The following is a 12,398-nucleotide window of genomic DNA, read 5'->3' as shown; positions in this document are numbered from 1 at the left end:
ACAGATTCTAAGCTAAAGACGCTAAAATACACTCTCGTTTGCTTTCACACAATCACGATTCCATGGCTGTTGAAATAGTGTTCACTCAAGTCCAGTTCACCCACTCTGTGAAGACTACATTAGACTTCCCGATATCCCCACCTTCCAAACAACACCCGAGTCACCTCCTTCCCTGAATGTCTACAGCACTTTGTTCATGAAACTAACAGACCTCTTATCATATTATATTATACATATGGTCAATGGTCTTCCTCCTCTAGTCTGTGGGCTCTTTGAAACAAGCTTGTTTTATTCATCTTTACACCTACAGTACATAGTATGGCACATAAAAAGCTTTCAACAAATGTTTGTGAAATAAATCTAATTTCAGAATGCCTAAAATCAATCTACCCGGGGTGTTTTATCAATTAACGTAGAGGAGAAATGGTAGGAAAGTAGAGATGGATCCCAAATACATAGGTAAAATGAAAAGAGAAGGTGCCTCCGGGACATTGGTAGCAGTTTCAGAGCTTAGGGCAAGAACAGAAGAGCCACTGAGGTTATACTTCTCTCCTCACTGCTTTTCCCCCAGACTACAGAGCCGTGATGGCACAACAGAACCATGGGGAAGCAATCGAGACAGCACAGAAGTGGAGGGAGTGAGGGGGAAGAAGCAGTGAGGAGGAAAAAATTAAAACCCTAAACTGAAGCTGCAAAAAGGGAAGCGTCCGGGGTGACAGATGACATATGCAGCCCTTGCTCATGCCCGCTCGCTTTCATCACCACCACTGTTTTCTCTACCCTCGGCCACAATGACCATTTACTGTCACTTACCCACAGGGGCCAGAACTATGTTAAAAACTACCACATATACCATGTAATGTTCACGACAACTTTATCAGGAAGGTACTATCCACATTTTAGAGACAATGAAACAAACCTAAAAACCATTAACTGTATTGCCTGAAGTTTGTAGCTAACATGTTAGTCACAGGAGCCAGAATGAAAACAAGGATCAGGTTCAAAACCGCTTCTCTTATGGCTCTACTATTCATGTGCCAGGGATGGAAGGGGTGGACGTCGGCTGGGGACCGACTTTACCGCTTCGCGTCACTCAGGTATCTTTGTAAGCACACGTTCTGTTTCTCTCGTACTAGAATTCTAGGAAATTTTGAGGGTAGCATCTAGCATTTTTTATTTCTTCCCTACCGTCTCGTAATGAGCTTTCTATATAGTAATCACTCAGTATTTGATTAATTTCTTATTATAAATTGTCTGCTAGTAGAAATAAAAAGGAGGTACATCGGTCATTAAGCCAAATTAGAACACCAAAAAGATGATTTAGCTCCTTTGACAACTCTACGTGGGGTAAGACTTTAAGTAATCAATAGTTATAGGCCCTTAAACACAAACCACAGCTGTAAAATGAAGGATAGTTTGTGTTTGATGTAATAAAAAATCGCTGTCTAAGTTACATGACTCTCTTCTTCATAGCTGAGAATAAAGATAACAATTACTAAGAGCACTCACACATTCTATCAAGCAGGTGAGCAGCCTACCTAAAATGTGGAAATAGTATGCTTTAATTAATGGCAACTAATTTCCCATATAGAAAGATGTAAAAACGTGTTAGAGTGGACATGTATCTTCTATATAGGTTGAATTTTAAGTCAAGGTCAATCCATGAAGTAAAGATCAATTAAAGACAAAATAATCCTTGAAAATTCCTGAAGTCACCCTTACGGCAAAGTATAATACAGCATGAGCTCTCAATCCACACTGGACACTTTTTCCCCTTACACAGAACAGCTCATTATTTCTTCTGCTGTGTGCCACGTGAAGAATTCAGCTTCTGTTTAGGGGCCGCGCTGAACGAAAAAGCATACATTTACACACTAGAATCAAGTTCAACACTCTAGGAGACCTAGACTCTGCCAGTTTCCATACCAGGTAGTTAGAAATTGACTCCATGTGAGACAACAGCAGATTCACTTCTTCCACCTCGTGCTTGCGTTGTGTAAAGAGAAACACAAGTACTATGGTATTTAAATTATTTGGTGATTTGCTTTGAGGTGTTTTGGGTTTTGGCTTCAGTCCAAAGATCTGAATTTTGATAAATTATATTCACAGAAATGGGACTCTGCTTATCTTTTGTTTTATCGTGCAGCCACAGAGGCCTAGGATTTTAGGTACAAATAATCTAATACTATAGCATGTGATCTAAAAAAATAAAATAAGTAGCCTGTGTTACCTTCATCGATGGATGCTTCACTACTGTAGCCATCATACTCCGCAGACAAAGGGCTGTATTTTTGTCTTGTTTCCCAAGCATAGTTCTTTTGTCTCGAATCTGCCAACGGTAGTCTGGAATTGTGTGTTCTGGACAAGGCCTCGTGATATTTACCCAGTGCTTCATCTTCACTTTCAGAGGATGAACCATGCTCATCTTTGTCCATGTAGGAATTATCTATTTGGAATGACAGAGAGAACAAATCAAAATTTTAACACAATAAACTACGATGAATTTGATACACACACATACATATACACACACAGAGATAAATGTCACATATATCCACATACACATGAATGTACATATACACATACATACACGATGTGAATTTTCAACTTTAAATAAGTATAGTTTTTTCATTTAAGAAGCCCAAAGCTTTAGATTTTCATATTTTTAATAGAAAAAGATCAATTTGTATATTCTAATTATAAAAAAAGGTTAGTCGCAGGGATTTCCCAGCCATGTTACAGATAAAGGAAATAACAGAACTTGCCACCAGACACAATCTTTTAAAGGATGAGTAGCACAGAGAGAGACTTGGAAGCATTATTGCCAGTACCTATGAACCCGATTCAAACTAGAATGTGACTAGAGACATTTCAGTTATCATCTGGGTCCAAATTTTCAAAAATGATAATGCTTATTTCTAGGAGAACAGAGAAATGGGCAGACATATACTGTTGGCGGAATTATCACTGGTACAAATCTTCTAGAGAGCAATTTGGCAATACGTATCAAACTTCAAATCTGCACAGTCTGTGATTCATTTCTAGGAATTTACCAATTCCATCTCCAAGAATTCGGCCTAAGAAAATAATTAACAAGTGAGCAAAGATATGTATTTCAGACAATTCACTCCACTGTGTTAAACAGCAACAGAAAACAAAAATAAAATATTATCTAAACGTCCATCACTGGGCTTTGGTTAAGTACGCTGTGATATCTCTAAGCAATGATACAGTATGCAGTCACTACAAACGAGGAGGTGAACTCACAGGTACTCACAGAAGAGTAACTACAGCATTATGTTAAGAGAAAAGAGGAGGTTATAAAACAGAAAGCAAACCTACATTCCCATTTAAACACACACACACAAACACACCCCTACATGCAAGATACACACACACACACAGATACACATATATGCAATGTATGTTCATATGCACATACAAAAATATGTGGAAGGACACACTTATTTTCTTTGAAAGGGAGAGTTACTAAGAAAATTTTACTTAAGTATAACTAAATTTCAAATAAATTTTTCAGGATATATAAAACTTGTATTATTCTTAAAATAATAGTTAACTAGTATAATAGTAACTAGTTGTTACCATTTTTTTAAAGTAAAAATTTTAAAACTACACTATGTTGAGGTTCATTTAACCTAAGATGAGCCTTCTCAGAATAATAAAACATTTCTGGAAAGATAAAGAGATCACAGCAGGTAGAATTGATTAGTTTAGTAGAGGTATTTTTCTCTTTATAAACATTTGAGATCATCTGTATGAAAGGAATCAAGGTTTGAAATTCAGGTGGGGAGACAGAATAAGCCATTTAAAAATATGGTAGAGAAATGGTATGTTTAGAGTCAGAAGGAAGGGAGCCTGGATGTCACTAGTCTAAGTCCTCCGTTTTAATTCAGTAAGAGAAAGCCATGAGAGGGTAAGCTATGACCAGTGTCATATTCTGCACGGCCCAATATGTAGTCACTAGCCACGTGCAGCTATTTGATTTAAAACAAAATAATTCATGAAAGTTCTTTTGAAAATCTCCTTTTCCTTACCTCCTACAACTCCCAAGTATATAATCAGTCACCCCTCACAACCCTGGTGCAGTGGCTCTTTCCGCCCATGGGTCCTGTCCCCCTGTCCTTTTTGCACCAAAAAATAAAATAAAATAAAATAAAATAAAATAAAATAAAATAAAATAAAATAAAATAACATAACTTAAAACCCCAGTCTCCCCAGTGCTACTGGCCATATAAGTGCTATACGTGCCTGTGGCTAGTGGTCACCACGTGGACTACATGGGACTTTTCCATCAGTGCAGAAAGTGCTGTTAGACGGTGCGGAGGTGATGGTAGATCTGGTCTAGAACCTGGGCCTTCTGACTCCCAGTTGAGAGCTTTAGCACTTTGTGGGCTACCATGGTGGTGGTCTCTAAGGCAGCAGGAGAACTCTGAGGAGGGTCACTAGACATTCTGCCATCACACTTCACTTATTATAAAATATTACCTAAAGCAGTCCTGCATTCAGAAATATAGAAGGAAACTTCCTTCTCTTTCTATACCCTCTAAGCTTTATGAACAAACCTACAACACAGGTATTAGTAATACTGATATTACTATTAACTAATAATATTAGAGTTCAGCTATATGAAGAAGTAATCTATGGGTCAAATGATTTTCAAGACTTTTAGAACATAATATGTTTACGTTTAGTACTAACTATAATCTAGAATACCTGAGAGATACTTGAGTTTTCTAGGGACCAGCATGCTTCTGAATGAAAAGAAATCAAAACAAAATTAACTGTATACTGCTACATACATGGCACTTATTACTACTGTCTATTCTGTTATTTTCTGAACAGCGTATGTATCCTACTTCATTTTATTTTTGCTGCTTCAAATAATAAGGCTAAAAAAACTAAACCAAGGTTACGCAAAACTACTGAATTTGATAACTCAAAACAGTCAAAAAAAGTCGAAACAGACTCCAAAAAGGACATACTTCCAAAGACTGGCTTTCCTTTTTAACTAGTCTATCTGTCCTGGATCAGCCTCTATGATATCACTTAAAAATCATCCATATAATTGATAAATAGCAGACCCTGATTCTGCATGAAGCCATGCAGCAGAACTGAAAGTCTTCCTCATTTCTACTGCCACTCAGATTTTTGTTATTTTCATGAGAATCTAAATTTACAGAAAAATGACAGATATATCTGTATTTTAAATAAGAGCCAGTATACTTTTGGCCTTGTGATCAGATAGCAATAAATGGAAATGACTAAGGGATTACCAAAAGTAATCACTAGCAGTACAAAGCATTTCTGCAACCAAACCAAGTAACTGTCGGCTCACTGTTTTGAAAATTGTCACAAATACTGTGGTTAAAAACTATAAATGATTGGTTGGGATCTTAATTCTACATAGAGAACTCATGAAAAACAATAGATTGTTCATGTATACTCATTGTAAACACAGAACTCATATAAAATTCTTGATATGTGGCTAAACGAATAGACACATATCCTGAAGGGTGTTATTCAATAAAATAAACTCAAGGGGCGCCTGGGTGGCTCAGTCAGTTGAGCATCTGACTCTTGATTTCCCTTCAGATCATGATCTCAGGGTCAGGGGATGGAGCCCCTCCTTGGGCTCTGAGCTCAGTAGGGAGTCTGCCTCGCCCTCTGCTCATCCCCCTGCTCGCTCGCTCGCTCTCTCTCTCAAGTGAATAAATAAATAAAATCTTTAAAAATAAATAAATAAATAAAACAAACTCTATTGCTCTAAAGGAAAAATAAAAAACACTTGATACAGATTCTTATGGGGATAGACTCGAAGGGCAACATAGTGTAAGGGTCTCAGGGGTCAGTTACAAAAATATTAAATTTTAAAATTCAACTATAACATACTAAATACACTCCAACTAGAGAATGCCTACTATTTGAAACTGGAGTTTCTGGTTGTCGAATAAACAACCACTAAGAAAAATTAGGGCCACTGAAAAATTGGCCAAATAATGCAGGGACCAGGGACAATACTTAAGTTAGCAGTGTACAAAGAACATGAATGCTTTCAAAAGGATGGTCAGGAAAAAAAAAAAAATGAATGAACTTAAAAGTGTCTCCCAGTAAGAGGATTCAAGAAAATTTCAAATTAGATATATAGACACGTATAGGAAAGTTTGGAAATTTGGATGTTTTCTTAATTCAAAAAATCAAGAGAAAAGTTTATCACTCAAACCCCCAGTAGGAGACCTCACCTTTTCCTGGTATTATCTTAGAATAGTTTTCATCTTTACTCTTTGTTGTTCCTTTGTGGGCAGAAATGGCTTCATTTTTCTTTGTTTTTATGTCTCCTTTCACTTTGTAGCACGTTGTTGGATTTTTTTGTTCTTTGATTTTTCCGTGTAACTTATCTGTAGAATTAGCTGATGGTACTGGGTGTAGGTCTTCTTTCATGGCGGGTTCCTGTATCATATGTCTGTTGCTTGCCAAAATATGTTTTGGAGAACACTCATTTCCTGACCACTCATTCCCTCTGGGTCCTTTACTTTTAATAGCTTTTTCAGCTTTCTTTAAATGATTTTCTCTCATTTCTTGATATCTTACCTCCTTTAAGTCATTCTTACCATCATCGGGACTTCCTAATCCAATTTTTTTACCTCTGTCAGTATGTTCAAGTTCTTCACAAGCAGATCCAGCCCTTGCATTCTGCTTGGTAACTGACATCCCACCATCACTCAGGTGACCTCTCAAAGAAGAATCACCACCAGAATAACTGCCTTCCTGGCCTTTTGACGGCGCCTGTTGCCTATCATTAATATGTCTGAACCCTCTTTCTTCGTCCATTCTGTGATCTTGCTTTTGTGAAATTGAAGTATTGTAACAACTGATTCGATCTGCTCTGTGCTCTGAACTGGACTGTGTTTTCTGACAATTAGTGTCTTTGGAGACTTCTGGTGACATGGCATTGGCTTGTTTAGAAGTATCTACTACAGTGTCTGCCACTGCACAGTTTTCTTCTTCTGGGCGAAAGCCATTTATCATACTTGTTACCTGCTCAGCAACTGAGTCAGTTAAAGCGTAGCTGACTTCCCCAACAGCAGTGGTCAGATCTTCTACGGCATTACTGATTGTGTCCACCAGAGAAGATACCGAAGGCAGATTCTGCTGGAAAGTTTTGAAAAATGCCATTTTCTAACTCCTTATTCCTAACAGATGCAACAATGGAATTTTCTCTTCTCAAAACATCAACCACTTAGGAATTTGAATTTAAAATGTACTTAAATGTTGTTACTCATGAGCTCTGTATTATTATTTTGCATTGTGGCTTTTAATCTTTCTGTAAATGCATTATGCATCGAAAGAAATACGTCGAAGCAAAAACTCTTCCAAAAAAAAAAAAAAATCAAACCACTTGGCTTAAATGTAATTACATTTTTTCCCACTCCATAGCTATCATAACAGCAGCAAGACAATATTTTCCCCTCAAATACTATTGGTTTTTTTATTCTATACCTGCAAGAAGAAGTATAAAAAGGATTTTTATTACGGACTTTTGGTTTATTTACTAATAGTCTATGTAGGGGAACTATCCTATATTATTAACAAACTACCAGTATCATTTCAAATTAAGACAACTACTAAGGGGAAAATAAGCAATTTGCACAGAGATCAGGACAGAGGAAAGAGCAGAGGGCGAACACTTGCACAGTTGCTACCAGATGCAAGGCATTGGGATTTACAAGTTGTTATACCTGATCTCACAATAACTCTAGAAAGTCAATATTATTATTCCTATTTAATAAGTGGGAAAAAAAACCAAGGCTCAGAAAAAGTAAGGTTCACAAAACCTTTCCAAAGGATCGTCAAGGTCAAAACCATTTTTATAATAACAGTGAGGGGATATTTAACTTTTTCACTCTCATTTGCTCATAAATGAACACTGGAGTTTTCCAGAGGCTACATGGCAGACTGGAGAAGCAGACATGAGAATAACAGCTGGTTCTTCTTTGCCAGTCATTAAAGGGATCTGCAGAAAATATAAAACAATGGCACTCTTCTCATCATTTTGGGGAGGGGGGGAGTAGAAAATAAACTTTTTTTAAGTTAAAAAAAATGTTACTTATATTTAACATGTATGTAATAGGCTTATTGGGGTTTTTGTGGGGTTTTTTTGTTCCAAGTTCTTATTTAAATTCTAGTTATTAACATATAGGGTACTATTGGTTTCGGGAGTAGAATTTAGTGATTCCTCACTTACATGTAACACCCAGTGCTCATCACAAGTTATTGGGTCTTTTTTAAACAAATAAATTGATAAGAATATTTTTAAATTTTCTCAGTTTTAACTTTTACTATGGTACTTATCAATAGATACAACTCACATAAACAAAACCTCTTTGTGGTCTTCGATACTTTTGAAGAGTGTAAAGGGGTCATTAGCTCAGAGAAAAAGCAGAAATGCTGAACCAGGGGATTCCTGGAGGCTGCCCCAAGAGAGAGCTTTAACCAGTTCAACTCTACACAAATGATCAAGAAGCAAGACTCAAGTATGAGAAACGTTGAACTTGAATCAAAAATCACAAAAATACTACACTTTCCTGAGGCAGAAGTCACAGATGTAATTCAGAAACCAAAAAATTTTTATAAACAATGCTATCATTTTTTAAGTTACCAGAAGTAAGAGAACAACATCTCTCCAACACCGTACACAGACAAGAAAAGCCAGGTTTTTCTGCTAATGCTCTGCAGTACTGTTCCAAATTAACACCTTGCTTTTATAATTCTCAACTTGCTTCTGCTATCATTTATATAAGCCAGTCTCTGTAAACAGCAAATAAAGAACTCTTACAATAATATAAAAAAATTAACTCCACGGGATACTTTTCATGAAAGAGAGAACAAGATTATAGCCCTCATCTCTCCTAGTATCTGGTAGTAGGAAGTGATATAATGCCTATGCACCAAGGGAGGGGGAGGAACACTAATTTTTATAAGCAGACTTTATCAATACACTGAGTAAAGAAAGAAAACCACTTTTTCCAAACAATAAAATGATCCATCAGCTGAGAATTCAACAGCAAATAAAGAAAAAGGGTGAATACTTTCAAAACCCTTCTATGGGAATATGGGGAAAAGCTCTCTAAAGAGTTATTTGGACAGTAAGATTTAAGCTATATAGAGAAGATACTTCCTTCTTAAGCATAACTACTCATATTACAGGCTCAAAAGCATACCTTACATATGAAAAATGAAAATGTCATTTTCTGAAAGTATGCAATTCATCTTTATGCGATATATTAGCAATTCGTGAACAGAAAGATAATTGAACATAATTTACTTATTGGATTTTTTTTTTTACTCTCACAGAAAAGTGGCTCAAATGCTAGTTTACAGTATGTCAAAACCAACCTTACCATGTATGTTTAAAAAAATAAAATAACAGAATGGTATAGATAAAAAGAAAAAGTAAGAAAAGCAGTGACGATACTTACAAATTTTATCTTGTGAGTTCTTCCTTGTACCATATCCTGAACCAAGATCTGGAAACCCGCCAACATTTTCAAAACAGAACTTCTTATTAATATAGAGAAAAAGGAGCAGCATCAAGATAATAAACACCCCAACAGCTGACAAAAATCCAACTGCCTCTGGAGATACTAGAGGAAAAAAAAGTCACAGCTGTAAGCGTTTATTCTTCTTTAAGCTACAAATAAAAAGGAAACCCCCACACATATGTTAGATTACCACCTTAGTTACATTATACTTTTTAATTGTCATAGTTTACATAGGTTTATAAGAAAAACAAACTGCACTGTTTAATGAGCTGTTCAATTCATTCAACAGTACTTATTCAAATCCAAAAGTTTCTGTATAAATTATGTTGAAGCAATCTTAAAAGGAGTTTATAAAATAGGCAGTTACATATTTAGTCCATTTAAGAGTATTACAAAAATTTTAGCACAAGAATTAGAAAAAATTATTTCCCATGCACAGGAATCTTACTTAGCCAAATTTATAAGAACGTATACTATTATTCTTATCTCTAAAAGCTTCAATGGCCCATTTTATTTAATAAACTCTGGACTTCTTAACTTGGCATTCAAAGCTCCAGCCTCTTTTCAGTATTACACCCTAATCAAATGGTTCCACCCACTGCCTCCTAATCAGCTACATGCATTTCCACACACCTTGTCTCTGTTCATCTTCTTCCCCTCACCTGGAATGACCGAGTCTGCTCTCTACCATATCTCACTCATTCATTCAATCAACAAATATTCCGGACCAGCAGCCATACACCAGGCATTATCACATACACAGTTCCTGTGTTCCATGAACGGTCCGGTGAAGGCACTTATGACATGGTGGAACAGAGTCCGTGAGTAGGGAAGAACAGGGACTACGAGCCACAGAAACAATTAAGCCACTGTTGAAGGATCCAGTAGGCTTTTCTGAAAGTTATGGCCTCCATGATAATATTCTAAGAATTATTAAGAATTAGCAAGTTACCACTATCCCAGGCAGAAGACATGGCAAGTGCAAAGGCCCAGAGACAGGAAATCACTGTATATTCCAGAAACTTAATGGAACTTTGTTATGATAAACCAGATTCTCAAGAGAATACATGAAATCATACATGGAGATGTTGTACAGCGAGAACAACAACAACAAAAATCAACAACTTCTCCAGTCCTCAGCAATCTCTCAACATTTGCATTATTTGTTACTACACCAGTCATTTGGAGTTAAACAGGAACTAAATTTTTATCCCTAATGCTTACATGTAATACTCAAGTATTAGGTGAGAAGGAATGCTAAGCCTCAAATACCCTCTACAACGTACAATCTACTCTTTCTTCTTCCACTGCTCAAGCAGCAACTAAAATGTCAGCGCCTCCCAGATTCTTTCTTTAATCAGAAGGACCACAGCAGTTAGCATCTATATAACTCATTTGTTTACAATGAAGTCACCAACCAGTCCGATGAGGACTGTTTTTATCTCCTAGCTTTTCATTATTTGTGAATGTCAGCCATCCCGGGTGTAGAAGTGCTAGGTCATGATAGTCTATTCAAAGCTGGATCAACAGGATTGTGGTAGAGAACTGAGCAGAGTGACACTGTAAGGAAAAGGGGAGAGACTGAATGTAGAAATGCAGTCTAAATATCAGAACGAGGAACAGTTCCTGCTACCAGAAACGAGAAGTTATGCCCAGACATTAGCTCTGACTGTCTCATTTTTCAGGTTGGAGAACAGTCAGGAAAGACAAGAGTATTTTAACTAAAAAATAATCTAAGCTATATTACCAAAAACAGTGGTATGCATCAAGCCTGAAGGATGAAGTAAAAATGAAAACAGAAGAATTATCTTCAACAATTCTAATAGCTAGGGAAGTCAGAAGCAGGACAGGACCTGGTATAAAAGGCAAAATGCTCAACAAACTTATATTCAATACTGTGCCATAAGCACGTATGTATAGGAGCTCCCCCTTTAGCCCAGGTCCAAAATACACTTGAAAATTTGATGCATTTAAGTGAACACACAGGGTTAAATAATATGCAACCTGAAAATCTCCCATCTCTTAAGACTGAACGAAAGAAAACATAGCTCACCTCACTTAAAAAAGCTAAATTATTGCTAACAAAAATAGCAACAAATACATGTACCATATATTACGTACTAGGGACTGTTTTAAGTACTTGACATATATTAACTTTTTAAATCTTCACGATTATACTATTATCTCCATTATAAGTTGTGATATGGAGATATTAAATTATGTGTCCAGCTTATGAATGGAAGAGTCAGGATTCAAACCGTGGCTAGCTACAGGATCTGTGCTTTTAACGACCGCTCATGCTACTTCTCCTGTATTCCTTCTCTCCTCTTTTTGTCTCTTATCTCATGTCTCAGTCCTTATTTCTGCGTTTCTCTTTTCGTCTCCTTCCTTCCCATTTGAAAATTTAACCTGGGGTGGAGGAGGAATCAACTATAAACAAGTATAATACAGTGAGTGCTATAATAGAGGCAGGAATACAAAGTATTATTGGAACACAAAGAAATATGACCTGGGGAAGTTACAAATGCTACAGAAAGGAGGTAACACTTGAGTAGGGCATGAAGGATTAATAAAACTCTATCAAACAGTGAAGGGACAGATGAAATAGTACAGGAAAAGACACAGAAACAGTGTGCATGGCATTCTAGGCGCGCTAGTGGGTCACGGTCATGTCTGTCTTACTTGCCTCCGTGTTCTCAAAGCATTTAGCACAATGCCACATAGCTAACGTTATATAATCATTTGTAAATGAACGAATGAATGAATGTGTGTTCAGGAAAGATCTAGAATATACCAGAGGAGCTGAGACTAGAGATAAAAGATCCAAAATGTCAAAGA

General features: G+C 36.6%; 1 protein-coding gene across 4 annotated transcripts in view; it reads right to left on the bottom strand.

Annotated features, from left to right (window-relative positions):
* SYT14 (synaptotagmin 14) overlaps positions 1–12,398 on the bottom strand; it is a 202,879-nt gene that overhangs the window by 125,324 nt on the left and 65,157 nt on the right. For 2 of the 4 annotated variants that reach the window (XM_087857910.1, XM_045787828.2), the window contains exons 1-3: positions 9,498–9,558; positions 6,261–7,518; positions 2,231–2,446 (exon numbers count right to left, since the gene is read on the bottom strand). In XM_087857910.1, the coding sequence (XP_087714036.1) occupies positions 2,231–2,446; positions 6,261–7,194 (1,150 nt within the window). In that variant the 5' untranslated portion in view covers positions 7,195–7,518; positions 9,498–9,558. Of the gene's footprint in view, positions 1–2,230; positions 2,447–6,260; positions 7,519–9,497; positions 9,663–12,398 lie in introns of those variants that run through there. The other 2 variants (XM_045787829.2, XM_087857908.1) reach the window with 1 other exon arrangement.

This window comes from Ursus americanus, chromosome 2 (genome assembly GCF_024610735.1).
Source record: "Ursus americanus isolate L20-20 chromosome 2, mUrsAme1.1.p, whole genome shotgun sequence".
Classification (NCBI taxonomy): Eukaryota; Metazoa; Chordata; class Mammalia; order Carnivora; family Ursidae; genus Ursus; species Ursus americanus.
This window is presented reverse-complemented; position numbering and strand designations above follow the sequence as displayed.